This window comes from Engraulis encrasicolus, chromosome 3 (genome assembly GCF_034702125.1).
Source record: "Engraulis encrasicolus isolate BLACKSEA-1 chromosome 3, IST_EnEncr_1.0, whole genome shotgun sequence".
In the NCBI taxonomy this organism is placed as follows: Eukaryota; Metazoa; Chordata; class Actinopteri; order Clupeiformes; family Engraulidae; genus Engraulis; species Engraulis encrasicolus.
Window position 1 is genome coordinate 35,626,468 of NC_085859.1, and position 20,207 is coordinate 35,646,674.

Sequence of the window (20,207 nt, forward strand, 5' to 3'; positions counted from 1 at the left end):
TTCCCAAAGAAACGGCTCACTTAGCAGCATTCGCAGAGCAGAACTCTTTCATGGTGGTCTTTACAGGAGGTCAATGCTGGACTGGGGAAGAAATAGGGCCCGGGCATTTTTGGCTTAAAGGGGCACCTCATAATTGGCGACGCAGAACTGATTCACCGGTGGGCCCAGCACCCTTTTTTTTAACATTTCTGAAAATAGGGGCCCACAAGGGTACAGTGCCCACCGGGAAATGCCAGTCCAGCCCTGCAGGTGTTCTTTATGGAATAATAACTTAGAAAAGGCACATGTGATGCTTTTTACCCATTGAAAAAGCTCCTTTATAGTCCATCTCAGCCATGGACATGTCAGCAGTGGAGGGGTCCATCATGAACACTTTGTCATTGTTGCAGAGCTGGAACTCTGTGTTGAGCGAATAGACCACGGGCACTGGACGGTTAGTCTGCTGGAAGGCAATGGGTACCAGGAATCTAGAAACAGATTTAGAAACCACAATATAAGGCAGAGTATACTGTTATTCTCAAGTTACCTGAAAGAGAATTACAGCCAATTTCAACATGCAGTTGTGTATGGGATCAAACTGTACATAATTTAGCACCCCATTTGATTCCATAGTTGTGTCACGGCTTCGGGTACCAACAAGTCAAGTGTAGCGTGTGCATTGGCTGGAAGTCTGCTTTAAGCAAACAACGCAACAAATAAAGATATATAGCAATGCAAACACAAATTGGAGTGCATTTAGAGCCGTATACAATATAACTTTTAACACGCTTTTTACTGTATGTCATTGTGTTTGTTTGTGGTCTGAGAGAGGACATACTTCTCTGGGGCATGGGCGGTGCAGGACAAGGGCTTGTCGCCAGGATCTATCCAGGGCTGGGTTGGCTGCACGGTGCAGGGGATGAGGAAAACCGTGTACTCCCCTGAGTAGTCCTTCCTGCAAAGAAACAAACACAGACACAGAAACACTTCAGCAGCTGCAACACTGTCAGCAGAGCTACATGGCCTTGCGTATTAAACAGAAGATTCTTTTTTGGTGAGCACTCACAGGTACATATGTGTATACATGAATGTTGACATGCTGACTAAACATTTTAAGATTGTTGCACCCTTTGTGCATTAAGAGGTCATGTCCTGATAATGCACAGTCCCTCTAGTGGAATGGAAAATACTTAGCTAGCTACCATAGTACTAACACTACTATGACATTTCACACAGTCTATAGAAATATATTACGACTCGGTCATTGCCATTCTGGTAACTGCAAATTCATAACAGGGCTCAGGGGCCATGTCTTATGGGGTCAAACCTTCTAACAACTGGCTATTGGTGTTGTCATTTCAGCCAACTGACGTGTTTATCAGTCAAACAAGTTCATCCAGGTTCAGGGCTCCCGCTGTACCTGCTGTAGGAGCTTGTGGCCCTCCAGAGCTGATAAGGGGAGTCGAAGGTCTGGGCGCTCCATAGGAGCTGCAGGTCAAACTCAATGCCACCCAGGTGGTCTGGGGCCATGAGGTGGGACTTGTGCCCAGGAAGCGTGTGGTGCTCTGGGATAAATTGGCCTGGATTGGGAGGAAGGAACAGAATGTCGTAGCATTAGAATCTTTTTTTCTGTTAAGTATGTTTTGGGGGCTTTTTATGAAAGGACAGTGTGAGAGGAGACAGGAAATGAGCAGGAGAGAGACATGGGGTAGGGCTGGGAAACGACCCCGGCCGGACTCGAACCGGGGTCCCCATGGACATGCAAGCCCAAATGTGGGGGGCTTAGCGTGTTGTGCCCCAGTGCCCCCCCATAGCATTAGAATCTTAATACACAAGTGATGCACTAACACAGGCAAACACAATAGGAGTCCATGTCATAAATTATGAATGTACTTGATCAAAAGAACAACTTACCTCTAAATTTGGCATGTGTTTTAAACTCGATAACCAGGCGCCCATCTTCCCTGATGAAAATCCTTATGATCTGGAGCCTGGCAGATAGCACGCTGTCAGTCTGAATACCTATTGGAAGACAAAGGAGACACTGAGTTGCATTGCATGAACGCACACAGAGAAGATATAGAACTAGCGATTACTGATGAGTCTACAAAGGCATAGCCACTACTGTCTGAGGGAACACCAGGGTCAACACTTGTGGACTAGGGGCCCTATGTACAATCAACTCCAATGGACCCCCCCCCCCATATATCTTCCTAAATCGTACTGTGTGTGGGTCCCCTATATACTACATGGGGCCCCGGTGACTCAGTCACACTTAACCCCCCTGAATGACACCTCTGCTTGTGGACTAGGGCAGGAATTCCCAACCTTTTCCAACTTGGGGCCCGCTGGCAAATGTTGACAAATGTTCGGGGCCCACCTCTGATCCAATAAACAAGAAAAATTAAGTAAATATACTTTTTACAGCAACACACACAAATATTATTTTGATTTCTTTACAAAATGATTTTAAGGCCCACTTGGAATACCTTCAAGGCCCGCACTTTGAGAATCACTGGACTATGGGGGACAGGACTTTGCAGCTCACATGGTATGTAGCACACCACGTAGTCAAGTGCTAACATTTGGGACAGAGTCTACTGTATATCTTGATCTGTTATTCAGTATCAGCTTAGCCAGGCCGTGCCCTCCTAGTGACGCAACACCTTCAGCATTGCTTCTAGTCAGGTCAAGAGCAATACAAATAGTTTCTCAGCTCCCGAAAAATCAGGAACTCCTCCCACTTTGTCGGGAAGCAAACAATTATTAGCAAACTAAGGGAGGCGGGTCAACCGTGTCATTTGAGAAATGTTAATTGTAATGCTCTTGGTCAATTTTTTGGAGCCAATTGGAGTCAATTTTGGTCCCATAGGGGAAATTCTTTCTCTGCACTTTATCCCATTTGGACTAGAGAATCACATTGAAGTACACACACTAGTCCGTAGCAGTGGGCTGCCAGCTGAGCGGCGCCGGGGGGCAGTGTGGGGGTTAGGTGCCTTGCTCAAGGGCACTTCAGCCGTGGTCCGGTCGGGCATTGAACCGGGAACCTTTAGGTATCGGTAACCTTTGATAATCAGGTTAGTGTAAGCTACCTGTTCTCCAGAGCACGGTGTCGTAGAAGAAGGAGAACTCCATCTCTGTGTGGTGCTCCAGTGAGGCCCATCCTCGCGGGGCAGTCACGTAGATGTAGGACACATACAGAGGAACCTGCACCGTGAGGAAGGACTGGGCAGAGTCCCGCACCTGGAAAACACACACACACACACACACACACACACACACACACACACACACACACACACACACACACACACACACACACACACACACACACACACACACACACCACACAGGGGTATGGAGAGAAGTTTTTTTGTGAGGTGAGGCGAAATATAATTCTTTTTCCACTAATATGATTTCCCTAAGAGGGTGTGAATTATGAATGGAGGGGGTTGGTGAATTATTAAATTATGATTGATCAAATTAGGAATAATTCAGAATGCGCAGGTCTTTTCATTTGATTAATTTTATCTCTTTTTTTTTTACTTCTGAGTAGGACCACAAAAAGTTGTAAAAGCCAACAGCTGGGACAATACGAGCGATAAATTACATTAGCCGATATGATGAATTAATCTCATTACTGGACCCCAAGAATTAATGACTTCATATGCCCGTTTCATAGATTCGACTCTTTGGAAAAGCTCCAACATCAAACCAATTCAGAGCCCGTTCGAGCATTAAAAACAGCCAAGCACTGCTGACAGGTGTGACTACTAGCTCATTTAAATGGACTGCAGGGCAGGTCACAGGCAAATCACTTCCCCGCCCCAGTCTGGTACCCTGGAGGCACGTACCATTTGTCCCCAAAGGTAGTAAAATGACAAACAAATGACTTGCTAGTAGGGAACTGGGCTAACACAATTCAACTCAAGGGAGCTCATTGTATTAGATCATGGGCTGTCTCGGTGTAGGTGTTTCATACTACTGTAGCTATTTAAACAAATATGGGTTTCTGGTGGCTTGCAGGATGTAAACATAATGCCAAACAGTCAGGTAGTTGTGCTGAATTGATCTAGTATTTAGGGCAAAGTGAGAATCAATAATATGACAGGACATTGGCTTCCTGACAGTACAGTGCCATATACGTAGAAAAGAGCAGTATAGAGACACTTTATTGATCCTGACGACAATTTAAAAACCCTTATATGCAGAGTCTCTGCTATAGGTCTATTGTCCCAGACATTGTAACAACCATGCCTTAATCTGTTACTTAACATTTTCAGCAATGTCACACCACACTGTTGTTGTGGTGTAGTTGAGTGAGGGGGAGTGGGTGGGCGTGAGTGGGATCGACAGCAATCCCATCTGGATGTGCTATGCTAAGTGCTATGGAAAATGTAATTTATTGACCTGGAAGTCGGCTGTGACAGATCCGCCACAGACGTCAATGAGCTCGGTCATGTCATAGTAGGCGTCAAACGTCCAGATGCAGCTCTTCAGGTTGAGGTGCTTGTAGAGCTGGATGGTCTTGGGCTCCCGCACGCCGGGGTTGAACTGGTACGGCCGGTCATAGCCAGGGCCCAGGGAAATGCTGTCATAGGACACATCATCTAGGAAGCCTGTCTCTGTAGAGCAAAGACAGACAGACAGAGACCTTGTTGAGTCATGTAGACAGACAGACAGACAGACAGACAGACAGACAGACAGACAGACAGACAGACAAATGGAGAGGCGGACAGACAGACAGAGACATTGTTGAGTCCTGTAGACAGACAGACAGACAAACAGAGAGACGGACAGACAGACAGAGATATTGCTGTCCTGAGTACTGTAAATCATTGTGAGAAAATTCCACGAGAAACGAGAATTCCATATTTTACATGAATTCCATATTTCCTGTAATAATGAAAGTGTTTCAGAGCGTGTTCTTCAGATTTTTTTACAATCTTTTTTTTATCTGCCTTTGCCATGTGCATTTATCTTCTTTTACAGCACACATTGTGCTGCTATTGTTTTTATGCTTTTATGCTCTTTGTCTAAATTGCCTTGCCTTGCCTTACCTAATAGCAAATAGTAAATCCAACAAGGTGTCCCACGCCAGATCTCACGTGCCATGGCTACGCTATTTCAGCACTGCATTTCACACACTGCATGCTAACTCTTATATGTAGTTATTAATTAAACGTAGACAAAATTCTCACTCATCGTTAATGCCTGACTGTGGTGATGAAACCAGACATTCTTGTCTGGAATCATTTTTTCTTCTTGGTAGGGTGTGCGTGTCTTTAGGGTGCATACATATTTCACGACCTTGAGAGATTTTACACGCTCATTGGATATTTATAGCCTGATATGTATTTCACATTTTCAGAGGAAATTTCAAAGCTTTTGCCAACTTTCATAATTACCAATGTTCTACTCTACTAAATATGGTAGGCTACTGCAAGCTGTGATCCGTGCTCCATAGAGTGAGCTGGTCTTTGATAGTGACCATGTGTGACACTCACTTGTTCCTTGTGTCCCTATAAAGTTATTCATGTTCCCAAGTTGTGGGAGCTCACATTCCTAAGTTGTTGAGTAGAGTGAAGCAGGGTAAATGCTAGACAAACATGTCCCTGGCTTAAATGCTGTTTCTTGCGCAACAGCGGTCACATTGTGGTCCTGTGACATTTGTAATAATTGGTGGTTCTCATGGAGGTACTTGATCATGACCACGTTTGGAGAAGATGCTAGCCTCACAACGTCTCTAGTCTCTAATGTGTACCTAGTACTACAACACTTTCCTTGTGCATGAAGTGCACAGGGTCACTTTGCAGACGTCCCCTTACATGGGATGGCCCGCAGGCCTTTGGTGATGACAAGTAGGTATGGGTCCCCCCAGAGAAATTAGAACACAGGGAGAAGGCTCAGTCTCATTGGTTCCTATTGTAGCCAGTTAGCTTTGCATGCATACTGCAGTAACGAGCGTAGGCCAGTCCTTCATGTGGGAAAATGTATGGAATGGAAAGGGGAACCCATGCTAAATACATTGCTACTGCCATTTTCAGTCACAAATATTATCAACAAAACATTCCTGGTAAGCACTATGACTGTTGTTTAACAATAGGCTGTATTGACAAATCGTTCAGGTGTGTAGTTTTACAGCAGGTTAGAAGATTTCAACCTGTACTCGCTAGCATCGTGCTAATGTTTATGGGTTTGGCCCCATAAAAATTGAGCTTTGTGACCCAGTATATAATAATCTAGTGGCGCAAAATAATCGAAACGCTACTCAAATGGGGTCTTATTATTTCTAGCTTCGAACTTAATATTAATATTTCAGGACAAAAAATTATAAAAAATCACAAAAATTATAATGGTAAAAAACTCCATTGACACCCATTCATTTTGCACTGTCCCGTGGTTAGGGTTAGCCAGTTGTGGCTAGTAGCAAGTTCCTTGAGTGAACAGCCCCTGGTCCCCCTAGTGACTGACGCGACTAGTCTATCTTAAAGCGGCGTACACACACAAAGCTAGCTTTTCGCTTGCTCGCATACTCGCCACCCTTTCATGGAACGTTCGTTGAAAGTTCCCGCGGCTTTAACTGCCAATGAACAAGCGAGAATTACTCCAAACTCTGCATTCCAATTGGTAACTCGCTAACTCGCCTCGCTCAAAGATAAAATATTTTCAACTCGGAATCCGCCCACATCGCATCGCTTGTACAGTGCTCGCCTACTCGCCTGCGAGTCTCGCTGGAACACATCGACATTCTATTGACTTCATCCGCTGAGCGAGTAACTAGTAGCGACGTGTGTGTACGGCCCTTAAGAGGGGAAATTAAGGAAGTTAAGGAGGTAGAGGGTCCTCTTATCCGGCCCAAAATATAATTTTAATGTTATGCAGTTCCATATAAAATATGACGTTTTGTAAAGAAATCTTAGAATGTGTGGTCTGTTGTAAAGGTGGCTACCTTCAATATGCCTTCACTATAAGCGCAGGGGGAAATCTTGGTATGTGTTCATAGTACGTCCTTTGAAGTACTTTCTAAAATTTGAAGTGGCCCTCGAATGAAAACAGTTCGCCACCCTGGCACTAACGTGTCCTTAGTGTCATGACTCATCTCTGGTATCCCCAGAGCCATCTAATAACAGAGTTGTGCAAACCGGGGACCAGGAAGTCGGTTGGTGATGTGATTCGCGTAAATTAAAATGTTTCTTAACAGTAAACTTCTGTTCGTTGGAAACTAACACAGAACCATCACATACCAAACAAAGATTAAGTACAAACAAATTACATTACCTTTACCACATTTTCTGTGTTCTACGGCCACCTCCTAGAACTAAGTAACTTCTAATATAACTAAAGTCAATGAGGATTTCCATGTTAACGCTCCGTGAGGCTCCATGAGAGCCGCCATTGCTGTGGAAAGATTGGTCCATAGAGGTCTATGGGAGTGACGTAACTCTGTTATTAGATGGCTCTGGGTATCCCTCGTGTCACAATGTGTATAATGCACAGTGTCACTCGGCATGTGTTGTCTTGTACCTGAGGTGCATTGCAGCTCCTTGATGGTGACCATGTTGGAGCAGACGCTGTAACAGTAACTCATCTATAGTGTCCTTATGACTGTCACGGTATGGGGAGTGTCACTCTGAGAGCTGCACTCTCCTACCTGAGATGCCCTGCAGGTCCTTGATGGTGACGAGGATGGATCAGATGCTGTAACACTAGCTGGTCATACAGTAACTCATCTATAGTGTCCTTGTTACCATCTCGGTGTGGGAAGTGTCACTGTGCAGCTGTTATCCTCCCTGTAACACTAGCTGGTCATACAGTAACTCATCTATAGTGTCCTTATGACTGTCACGGTATGGGGAGTGTCCCTCCCCTCCCAGCTGTTATCCTCCCTGTAACTAGTCATAACTCATCTATAGTGTCCTTATGACTGCCACGGTATGGGAAGTGTCACTCTGAGAGCTGCACTCTCCTACCTGAGATGCCCTGCAGGTCCTTGATGGTGACGAGGTTGGAGCAGATGTGCTGGTGGCGGTAGATGGACTCGGAGAGCAGGAAGTGCAGGTTGTGCAGCGGCATGGTGGACACCAGGGGGAGCATACCGTCTTGGTGAGGGATCTGCACCGAGATGTGGATCCTGACACAGATACAACACGCACGCACGCACACGCACGCACACGCACGCACGCACGCACGCACGCACGCACGCACGCACGCACGCACACACAAACACACACACACACACACACACACACACACATTCACAAACACACACGCACGCGCACACACACACACACACACACGGTTATTGCCCTTCGTAAGGTGTGTTTAGCCCTTCCTGAATGCTCACCTGTTGCCATGCTCCTTGAGCCGAGCCAGTTAGTTCTACTCTCCAGGAATGGCGCTAGGCATAGGCAGACTATGTCCTCGGGGCCACCAAGGCCCACAGAATTTCACTTTACATCGACAAGGATTTTTTATTGGCACTCAGTACATAAACATGGTACTAGATCAGCTGTGCTCACTCAGATGTATGACACCATGTTTACAGATGCCAATTTCAAATTCCACTAAAAGGAAAGATCGGTGCTCGCCTAGGGCACCAAATTGCCTAGAACCGGCCATGCTACTCTAGATCATGTGAGATACTTGTACGTAATTTGACGCAAAAATGAACGTCCATTGGTTTAACATTTAACCAATTCCATTTAGCATTCGTGTGTGCTCACCTGTTGGGGTGCTCCTTGTGCTTGACGTCCAGGTACTTGAGGGTGGCGATGAAGGACTGCGCCTGGAAGCCGCGGGCGGTCCCCGTGGTGACGGGGGTGTGGCAGATGGAGCCCTCGGTGCCGATGGTGGCGATGTTGCTGCGCAGCGGCGTGCCCAGGTGACCCGCCTTGTCCCGCGCCTGCGCCACGCAGCGCACATGGAAGCGCCGGCTGAAGTAGATGCTGTCCAGGACCTGGATATATGAAGGAGTAGACACATGCATGCTTCAGTATACAACACAATAGCCTGGCAAACTAGATGTTTGGGGGGCGTGGGGCGGCGCTGGTGGCTCAGGTGGTAGAGGAGCCAAAGGTTGCAGGTTCGAGCCCCGCTCTGCCTGACCCCATCGATGTATCCTTGAGCAAGATACTTAACCCCACATTGCTCCTGGTGGCAGGGTAATACCCTGCATGACAGCCACTGCCATTGGTGTGTGAATGTGAGTGTGAACGGGTGAATGTGAGGCATACCATGTAAAGCGCTTTGAGTGCTCAAAGGTACAAATGTACAAATAACTGTACAAATGCAGTCCATTTACCATCTACCATAACTGAAGTAGATGTTGTCCAGGACTTAAATATATGAAGAAGCAGACATGCATTCATAAGCAAATAGTGGTTGGGAGTATGCACATATCCAAGACTTTGCAGGTGGATGGTAACCAGTGCATGCACACAGACACACACACACACACACACACACACACACACACACACACACACACACACACACACACACACACACACACACACACACACACAGACAAGATTTGACCTCTTAAACTATGCAAGACCTACATTTATTCCTAAAGCTACCATTGTACATGGGCCTTTATAAACAAAATAAACTACAAAGTAAAATGCATGCAACAATGAAATAATTATCTTTGTGCAAATGGCTGCCAAATACTAAAGCGTTTCTCGTCTCTGCAGGATACGCGCATGCACACACAGCAACTCCATCAGGAGTGAAAGACAACAGCAAAGGGATCTTTAGTTCTCTCACCATGTGGTTTACGCTGGTGTATGGCGTGGTGTCGGTCACAGTCTCGAAGGGCGAGCGGGCACCACTGGCGTCTGTCGGGGCGGCCACTTCCCAGCTGAAGTGGATGGAGGTCTGGTTGATGCCGGCGTCCTCGCAGCGCCCCTTGGTGACAGAGTACTTGGGGTAGTGGGGGTCGCAGGGGGTCACGCAGACCAGAGGGTAGCCGGGAGACGGGGTCTTCTTGCTGCCTTCCTTGGTGACCTCTTGCACGTTGTCATAGTCGGACAGGGAGACCACCTTCACAGAGGGTCACAACAGGTTACAAAGGGAGAGGACAATGCTTGGCATCTCAGCACAACGTCAATCACATCTGAGTATTGCATTTTGCAAATTGCTAAAATAAAGTTAGAAGAGGTCCTTACTATGTGGATGTTTCGTTAACATAAACATAAACATTTTATGACTTTGTCATAAAGTGACATTCGGTGATGGTAAACACATCTCTAACAATGTCAACACATGACATTGACATCATGTTTATGACTCATCCAAGACTGTGTCATGACACTGTTTTTGACACGATTATGACACTGTTATGTCATACGTATTACACCGGTGTCTAGTTACGTGTAACTGATGTTTCTTCTACTGTTTAATAGTGCTTTTCATCACAGGTCAGAAGATATATGAATGGCTTTTGAAAGAGGTATTCCTTGCTTTTTAGTCTTTTGTATTGACATTCTGATTTTACTTGACACATGCATTAATGTGGTATGTTTATATCGAATTATATCCTTTTGTGCTATACTGTTGAATGAATGTAGGGAGAAGGCACATGCGAGTGGAACGGCTGTTTCTCACTATTGGTGGAGTTGGCAGGATAAGACTTCCCGCAGCCTCCTGGTCCAAAATAGTCACTGTTGCCATGGTGATCTCTCCCAGCACAGCTTCCACGGGATCATCCGGGCCAAGGACCAATGAGAAGGACTCGTGCCACTCCCTATCCTCATTGGACAGAATCTCAACCTTGAACAGAATGTGGTCCATTCCTGCAGGGACAGGGAACACATCAAAGGACATTTCAAAAAAGTGCCCCCTGGAAAAAAAAACTTTCACAATAACATCTCAACCAGAACCAGATGCTTCACACAGGACACTGACCCGGACTGAACTTGAGGACTCTGCTCTTGGGGTTGTAGTCCACTCCGGACTGGGCTGAGCCGTCCCGGGTGCTGCAGCGGATCTTGGAGGTGCGGTCCAGGTCTCCTTTGCGGATCACCTTGATATTGAGCACCTCGATCCCATCCGGGCCCGGGGGCTCGCGGACCTGGTAGGAGGCCTGCTCGAACTCAATGGTGGGGGCTGGAAGGGGAAACCCATGGCCGTGACATTAGTAAGAAATTGTTCTATAGTCATATCATGATGTCTGTTAAAAATCTGTTTAATTGTAACTAATAGTCAGGTGTACAGTTTCTTCACACTAGCTAAACACATCCATGTTTGACTGAACCCATTCATGTCCAACAACAGTAAATTCTTTTTAGTCACATTCAACGTAAAATGTTGAAACTCAACATGACAAAAGGACTTCATCTTTTTTTTTACTCCTGACAAAAATGAACCAAATAACACTTTGTGCTGAGACACCTCTTAAGTGTCTTAAAGTTTACCATCTTCGTCATTGGTGATGGTGACAGTGACAATGTCATTCACACCGATCATGGCTCCGCCCCAGTGGTCACCCTGTGGGGACCCCAGGTGTACCTGAAACTCCTCCTCCGGCTCAAACACAGAGTCGTCGTTAATGTGCACCGTGCAGTTTTTCACCTGCAAGACAAAAGCATCCCGATCAGTGCTGCAAAAAGCCCTTTACTCATCTCCATTCACGTTGAACAAAAACAAAAAATCCATTTAGTGAATAATGTTCAGAGGCCATCTGGTATGGTAACTGCTTGTATTGCTTTCCACAAAATACTTGTTTTTGGAATGGAGGGGAAAAGTGATTAAAAAGTGTTGTTTTGGAAAAAGTTCAGTCGAAGTTGATAAACGAGATGGAGTATTTTAATTAATTTGCCAAACGTCTGCATTGAAAAGCCATCAGGCTGTCAAGGATCTCATTAAAAGTTGGAATGAGCCCCAATTTAAACCATCATCGCACGGCAATCTGTTAGAAAAATCCAGACTTTTCTCCCCTCCCCTAATTTCCCAGAAGTGTTTAGTCCTGTAAAATCTAACGGCCTATCGATTTGCAATAGGAAAGTATTCACGGATATCAGTGCTAATATAACTCCTCCGTTGAAGTTATCTCCGTTTCAGATAACATTTGGTCTCTCGCTCAGAAATAGTATTTATTTTACTCTTTGATCAGTGTAACATTTTCAATGTTAATTCTACTTTGTACTCACTCACTGTAAATATTAACTTTGAAATGTCAAAAATATTGAACACCTGGAGCAGGGTTGGTAGGTAATCATCTTGCTGTAGAGTTAATATTACACTGGCTATCTGCAAAGTTTTTCACTGACTTTTGACTACACTGTTAAAATAATTTAAATATTTTTGGGGACTTTTTATTGTCTTTATTTGACAGGGTAGTGAAGGTAGTGACAGGAAGTGAGTGGGCAGAGAGACATGGGGAAGGATTGGCAAAAGACCCGGGCCAGGAGTGGAACCCAGGTCGGCCGCATAGCAAACAAGTGCCCTACCACTTGCGCCACAGTAGGGCCCTGTTTGAGTAATTTAACCCTCCACAGTGTTTTAAATACTATGTCTGGAGATATAAAATATTACTCTGGAACATGAACACCCCATAATTATCCTGTGTAGGAAAGTAGGAAACATGAAGTTACCCTCTCGCCCTTCAGGAAGGTGACCCGAGACTCGTCCACGTTCCTCCGCTCCTCAAAGTCATCCATCACCATGGCCGACATGGTGCGCGTGTAGCAGCGGACGGACGACTTGTACGACAGGTCCCCTGTGCGCACGACGGGGATGTGCAGCACACCCTCCTTCTCCTTCACCGTGAACTTCACCTTCTCAAACTGCATGCTGGGAACTGAGGAGGGTGGGGGGCAGGGGGAAAAACAGTAATCGGATTAATAAACAAGGAGTATTTTTATGGTAGGCCTAAATAAGTTTTATGTGTAGGACATAGAGAAATGTTGGGATTCTATACCAAAAGAGAAGGAAATGCTTCACTGAGAAGTCCAATTTTAGTGAAATTGGCTGCTGATTAAAAAATGGGCGTCCAAATATCCATATAAGAAAGAAGGAATACTTTTCTCCTTTATATGTCAATTTTGGGATAATATCCTTTACCGAGAAAAGTGTCATGCTATGCAGAGCTACCTGAACAAACAAAGAAGAACGGAACTAGAGTTGAGCAAGTCAGAAAGTATTGAAAATGGCAATAGGTTTAGGAGGAGGTATAACCCCAGGCAAAGTTGTGGTGTATAAAATATAAAAATGTTAAAGTGTGTGTGTGTGTGTGTGTGTGTGTGTGTGTGTGTGTGTGTGTGTGTGTGTGTGTGTGTGTGTGTGTGTGTGTGTGTGAGGGTAACATACTATCCAGGAAGGTGTCTGTGATGACGACAGAGGCCTCGTGGGGTTCCACCAGCACGGCACCCTGCGGAGAGCTCAGGAACACCACGAAGGACTCGGAGCCCTCGATGGTGGGGTTCTGCACATCATCCATGATGGTCAGGCTGCACGTCTGAAGGAAGAGAATGACAAACACAATTTAGTAAATCACTGAAATGTATTGTATGTATATTGTATAATGCTTACCACAGGGAACGACAGTCACAAAGTACTTAACCCCTTAGCGCAGCACCTATGTTATAACCTTACTGTCACCAGAATTGTAATGTCTATGTCTTAATCTGTTACTTAAGGCTCTCGGCACTGTCATAGCAATGTTGTTATGATGTAGTTGAGTATTTTCAACAAATAGTGAATAGGCCCGCCGGCGACCCCATCTGCAGTAAGAGGCTACTGATAAAATTGCTAAATGGTCATATAAAAATGGTAATATAAGGGTAAAAAGGCAAAAAAAATTACAATAAAAATGCAATACAGCATTGGTGAGGGACACCTTTAATGGTAAGTGTTGGTTATGTGCCCAATCATGTTGGTTATGTGCCCAATCATCAGTATCTGTATGTACTATGTACAGTACCTCCTCTGTGACCCCTGGCTTGAACTCCACTTTCTTGGAGCTGGGGATGTAGTCTATTCCAGGAGTGGCTGAGTCGTGGTCGGCTGGTCTGGTGGCGCACCACACAGAGGCCACCGAGGTCAGGTCGCTACCATGCCGCACTACCGGGATCTCAATGGTACCTGTTACAGGGGCAGGCAAGGAATGTGAGTTTTCAACATTTCTGTATGCAAACAACAAAACTGAGAAAAACACAAAGTAAAGCTGTCACAGTTCACACAGAGACAACTCACCATTCACGAAAGTCTTACTAATCTGAATTAGAAGCCCCGATGTGTAGCCAATATGGCCGCCGAGTTTTCTATCTCCCCTTAGCAACAGTATCTCATCACATTCATCTCATCACATTCAAACCTGGGGTGCGTTTCTCAAAAGTGTTAGCCAGTTACCTAGCCAGTTGCTAGCCAGTTAGCAACTTGGGGAGTTGCCTATGCCAAATTGCATTGCAAACAACAAAGTACCTAATATAGTTAGCAGTCATGGTTTTAAGAAATGCTCCACTGGCTTTATGTAGTATACCAATGGTGACATTTAAGCAGAGGACAAAGAGATGTTAGACAATTTCAGTTTGACGCCTGAACCTCACCTGCATCCTCACTAAACGTGAACGTTGCGTTTCCCAGGGAGACGGTCGATGCGTCGTTGGGTCCGTCGATGACCACCTTGGCGGTGGTGATGCCTCCCATGCGCGCGTTGTCCGAGGAGTCGGACAGGACCAGCTCGAACTCCTCCGACAGCTCGTACTCGCTGTCGTCGATCAGCTTCACGTCACACGTGGACATGCTCACGCCCGGCCCGAAGATCACGCGGTTGTCGGGGTTCATGCCGCGGGTCTTGTAGTCGGAGCCGGACTCCAGGGCATGAGGGCTGCTGCCCTTGGCAGACTTGGGTACGGTGTAGCAGAGAGCGGATACAGTGCTGCTCGTGTCTCCTGGAGAATGGAGGAAGGAAAGGGAAGAGGGAAGATCAGATGCAATAATTGAGCAGACCCCATGTTCATTGTCTGGAGATTCTTAGAATTATTGTCGTGCCAGCATAGCAGTTGCTTATTAGAGGTGAGAGTTCAGAACTTCGTATCTAGCCCTCTATGCTACGAATTTGTTTCAGCCGATTCACTCAGCAACATGTCGAAGTCATCTGTGTGTTTTTTTTTAATGCCTTTATTTGACAGGACAGTCGAAGATGGTGACAGGAAGCAAATGGGACAGAGAGACGGGGGAGGATCGGGAAATGACCCTGGCCGGATTCGAACCGGGGTCCCCGGGATGGGCATGCAAGCCCAAACGTGGGGGGCTTAGTGCGCTGCGCCACAGCGCCCCCCGTCATCTGTGTTTTGAGGCAGAAGGAATACATGGTAGGACTTTAAACTTCCTCTTTCCCGTTTGTCCACATCTGACTTAACAAAAGTAGCATAAAATGTCTGCATGAGCTGACCTTTCCTCTCAATAGGAACGAAGACAAAGCCAGTGCTCTCGTTGACATGGTAGGTCTTCTTGTCGAACTGCAGTGTGGGCTCGTCCTCCGTGTCATTGATGACCACTTTGGCTTTGGTCACCGGGCCCAGCAGCGCGTACACAGGCATGCTGAGCTCCACGTTGAAGCTCTCGATGTTCTCAAACACCTGGTCGTCGTTGATCACGATGGTGCAGACCTTAGTGTCCTCTCGCTCATCAAACTGTACCTGTGGCGCAATGGCATAAAAAGATGTTTCACTATACAATATCAGCGGGAGGAAAAAAATAAAGAGAATCGGAACAGTCAATCCTGTTGACAATCATAAACTTGCACACACAGTGCAATGTTCTATTTTGATTCATAAACAACACAAACTGTTTGTTTGACATCGAATGGGGGTCTTTCAACCGGTAAAATTCTACGCATCTTAGATTGTCGCACACAACAAAGGAAACTTGACCAACAATCGCTTGTGATTCTCCTTGGGAGTAATATCATATGGAGGGGCAGGGCGATAACGCAGATTTAGAGTTCAACTCTTCACCACAAGCTCATGACTGCCCCACACATGATTGCTGTCCCTGTTTCTCTCACAGTGATGGGCAAAATGGACTCATTAGTTGCAATCTAGTGCCACATATTCCAAATGACCTTGTTTGTTCAATTAGACCAGGAAGCCATTCGACCAGCCAATCACCTGGCTGAATTGGACAGGCAAAATACAAGTCATTTGGAATATATGAATACATTTTACCCATCACTGAGTACTAAGTCACCAGTCATACCCAATGACGTAGTGGTCAGTGGTGGTACCTGTCCAGCGTACTCCACATAGTCCTGCTGCCCAGGCCGAGAGCCCACGCTGGAGGTGGAGGTGGCAGTGCCCTGTTCCGTACGGCACAGCACGATGGCATACTGGTTCAGGTTACCCGTCCTCTTCACTGTCACAGCCACGGTGCCCGCCTTCTCAATCACATTATAGCTGTAGACATAGAGAAACTACGTATTAACCAATCTGTTTGATGGTACAATGCACAGATACACAGAAACAATCACATGGACAAGTTAAACTCCCATTAAAACATCCACATGTTTATGCATAGAGGAGGCTACACATCCTTTTGGATTTGGGAATCTGAGGAGGGAAGCCAAAAACAGCTGACAACAGAACGGAAGAAGGTGAATTGTATGTGAAATCTGTTCAATTTCTTCAACTTCAATCTATACTCCATTTTAAGATATACATACTTAAGAATAAAAGATTCATTGGGCCATTTTGACCATGTTAATCAAAATCAGGCCACAGTATCTGGAAGAGGAAATGAACACTGAGCGCTCCTTTCTTGCGCTTTTGTTTTCGACCACTAGGCATGGAACATGTTGTCACTGACATCTATGACGGCCTTAGCTATGAAAATAAGACAGTAGTGTCTGGCTGAAAAGAAACGACTCTATTCTAGTAGAGCTCACCTCTTGTGCTCGAAGCTGATGAGCGACCACTGGATGTGGAACATGTTGTCGCTGACCACGTTGGGCTTGCTGTCCTTCACCAGGAACTTGAAGTTGTCACTGGTCTCCTGGTCCACGCCATCCTTTAGCACGTACCGGATCAGGCCCAGGTTAATGTCCGCTGGGGGTGACACACAATCATACACATCTCATTTGAAATTATATTTCTTATTTCGGAAGTGAGTCTTCATTAGCCAGGCTGTGCCCTCCTAGTGACGCAAGCACTTTCTGAGTTCCCAAAGATACAGGAACTCCTCCCACTTTGTCGGTAAGCAAACAACCATAAGCAAACCAAGGGAGGCGGGTCAACCATGCCGTTTGGGAAATGTTAATTGTTATGCTCTTGGTCAGACCAAGTCTCGAAGAGATTTGAATGTCGATGATAATCAGGCTAAGTCTTCATGCACATCTGCCAGGAGCGTTGGAGGAGATCCCTGGGGTCATCAACGTCAAGAGAGATCTGACTTTGGCCTGTGCTGTATATAAATACATGTGCAATGATGTGTATTATGTCTGTGCGTTTTTGTATGTATACTACTGGACACCTTAATATCCCTCAGGATTACTAAATGATACTCTACTCTACTCCACTCTACATTTCAAAGTGAAACTCCAGCGTGCACTGTCTTCATTTGCTAAAAAAAAACCCATGGTACTACAAAGGGGAAAATATGCAAGTGTGCATGTGTGCATGTACGCGCGTGTGTGCATGTGTGATTGAAGCAAAACAGTGTAAAACTTTCTTCTGTCTGGTCCCTGAGTGGTACCTTGTGTGAATGAGGTGATGGCTGCCCCAGGCTTGAGTTTGGTCTCCAGGAAGCCATGTTTGGGTGGAGTGGTGACCTCGTAGGTCAGCTGGCCATCATCTGTGTCTGGGTCCACTGTCAGTAGCTCCTTCTTTGAGATGAGGTTCGTGGCCTATTAGTGGGAAAACACACACACACACACCAATGGCAAAGTTATCTTTGACAGAATTACAAGCAGTTTCATATTTCTCCAGTAGGGGGAGTATTGTACCACATGAATTAAAGAGAGCAGGTGATATAAGGTGAGCAGCTGCAGAGAATTAATCGACGTTTGATAATTAACCAATGGCAATGAGAACTGAATTCATTTCTTTGTTCTCGTTACCTCAATACTACACATTTGCATTTATTTCCTTTTGGGTTTTTTTGTCTCTTTATGATTCCTGTGTCTAGTGGTGAGTGTGTTTCTGTCTATCTATCTGTCTGTCTGTCTGTCTGTCTGTCTGTCTGTCTGTCTGTATATACAATGTTCACACTCTGCTATGAGGCAAAACATGTGCATAGCAAGCGTAGGATATTTCAAAACAAGTTTTTCATGTTGAGTTATGAAATCATTCAGGGCCGCAGTGACCTTGTTGTCCATGTACTCCAGCCACTGGAGTCCCAGGTTGGTGACGATGCGAGGAGTGCCGTCATCTACTGGCAGGATGTCGATCTTGAACTTCTGAGGAGCTGCTGTCACAAGCTGGAAGAGGTCACAAATAAATGGACAGGTTGTTCATTTACAGGTTTCTCTATTTTACAAACGTTTACATTGGCACAGACAAACACACACACACACAGGCATGGGAAACAGACACACAGACACACAGACACACAGACACACGCACGCACAGACGCACGCACGCACGCATGCACGCACACACACACACACACACGCACACACACACACACGCATACAAGCAATCAAGTCCAATCCCCACGACAACAACATTGCAAAAATGCCTGAGAAGTTTCTGGATTTACCAGGCTCATATGAAGGCTCAAGCTGATGTGCCACCTCCCATCATGACCCTCTCAGACACCACCCCCCCCCCCCCTCCTCCTCCAGAGAGCTCCCTCCCCCTCCCCAGAGCTCCCTCACCAGTCTGCATTGCACGACAGCTACAGACAGGGGATTTGGGTACCAGAGTCTGAGAGAGAGAGAGAGAGAGAGAGAGAGAGAGAGAGAGAGAGAGAGAGAGAGAGAGAGAGAGAGAGAGAGTGTGTGTGTGTGTGTGTGTGTGTGTGTGTGTGTGTGTGTGTGTGTGTGTGTGTGTGTGTGTGTGTGTGTGTCTATGTGTGCGTGTGTGTGTGCGTGCGTGCGTGCGTGTGAGGGGTTGCAGTGGCCTGGCTCCGGTGATAAGTGCTGTTATTAGGCGCGTTACACTTTTTGACAAGGTGAAGCACTTTGCGCCGCAGCTGCCCCGCTAAGAAAACACCCTCAGTCAGGTGCCCTGACAGCCTGCTGACAGTGGCGGAAAGAATCATGGGAAATACAGCTGCCGGTCAGGGATGGAGAGACAGACGGATGGAGAGATGGAGGGATGAACAGAGAGAATGGGGAGGGGTGGAGGAAGAGAGAAGAGAGAGAGAGAGAGAGAGAGAGAGAGAGAGAGAGAGAGAGAGAGAGAGATGGAGGGAGGGAGAAAGAAAGAAACAGGGTGATACTCAATCCAGCAGGAGGATATTGAGGTTAGGCAGAAAGAAGCGAGCGAGGGTGAAAGTGTGCTGTGTTTGGAGGGGGAGAGCAAAAAAAAGACAGTGGGAGGAAAAAGAGAGTGACAGAAAGAGAGAAGTGATGAGAGAGAAAGGCGGGAAAAAGAGTGCAGGAGAGAGTGCAGGCTTGAGAGAAAGATAGAAGGGGAAATAGGGGGGGAGAGAGAGAGTAAGCGAGAGAGAAAGAGAGAGAGGAGAGAGAGATAGAAAGAGAGATGGACAGAGAGAGAGAGAGAACGCAGGAGAGAGAGTCAGGGGAGATAGAGAAGGGAGTGTATGAGAGGAAAGAGAGAAAGAGAAGACCGAGAGGAAGATAGAAAGAGAAATGATAGTGGAAGTCCCTTGTGATCTATGCTCCATATTAATGCTGGCAGGATGGAGCTGACAAATGAGTTGCCAGGCCATGACGAAGACTCTTCAGGAGAGCAGCTCTGACGCTTAGACGGCCAGGAGTGTGGATACACAGCCTTGTAGACTCCACACACACACATGCACGCACGCACGCACGCACACACGAACGCACGCACGCACGCACGCACGGACACACACTCACAAACACAAACACAAACATGGTAGTAGACACACATACACTGACACACACATACACACACACAAACGCACACACACACATACACACACACACACACACGGTAGTAGACACACATACACACACTATCTCAGAGACAGTAAAACACACAACCACACACGCACGCACCCACACACTCATAGACACACACACACACACACACACACACACACACACACACACACACACACACACACACACACACACA

The 20,207-nt window shown here is 46.2% G+C and overlaps 1 protein-coding gene across 1 annotated transcript in view; it reads right to left on the minus strand.

The window, feature by feature from the left end:
• The window catches only part of fras1 (Fraser extracellular matrix complex subunit 1), a 253,885-nt gene that overhangs the window by 2,196 nt on the left and 231,482 nt on the right, over positions 1 to 20,207 (minus strand). Inside the window, exons 51-71 of the mRNA XM_063195280.1 lie at positions 18,287 to 18,400; positions 17,677 to 17,827; positions 16,871 to 17,030; positions 16,214 to 16,382; positions 15,380 to 15,626; positions 14,532 to 14,876; positions 13,907 to 14,067; positions 13,294 to 13,441; positions 12,579 to 12,784; positions 11,400 to 11,556; positions 10,891 to 11,091; positions 10,591 to 10,778; positions 9,751 to 10,026; positions 8,706 to 8,938; positions 7,953 to 8,113; positions 4,390 to 4,604; positions 3,072 to 3,222; positions 1,894 to 2,001; positions 1,400 to 1,559; positions 818 to 934; positions 301 to 467 (exon numbers count right to left, since the gene is read on the minus strand). Coding sequence (XP_063051350.1) covers positions 301 to 467; positions 818 to 934; positions 1,400 to 1,559; positions 1,894 to 2,001; positions 3,072 to 3,222; positions 4,390 to 4,604; positions 7,953 to 8,113; positions 8,706 to 8,938; positions 9,751 to 10,026; positions 10,591 to 10,778; positions 10,891 to 11,091; positions 11,400 to 11,556; positions 12,579 to 12,784; positions 13,294 to 13,441; positions 13,907 to 14,067; positions 14,532 to 14,876; positions 15,380 to 15,626; positions 16,214 to 16,382; positions 16,871 to 17,030; positions 17,677 to 17,827; positions 18,287 to 18,400 — 3,835 coding nt within the window. The remainder of the gene's footprint in view (positions 1 to 300; positions 468 to 817; positions 935 to 1,399; positions 1,560 to 1,893; positions 2,002 to 3,071; positions 3,223 to 4,389; positions 4,605 to 7,952; positions 8,114 to 8,705; positions 8,939 to 9,750; positions 10,027 to 10,590; positions 10,779 to 10,890; positions 11,092 to 11,399; positions 11,557 to 12,578; positions 12,785 to 13,293; positions 13,442 to 13,906; positions 14,068 to 14,531; positions 14,877 to 15,379; positions 15,627 to 16,213; positions 16,383 to 16,870; positions 17,031 to 17,676; positions 17,828 to 18,286; positions 18,401 to 20,207) is intronic.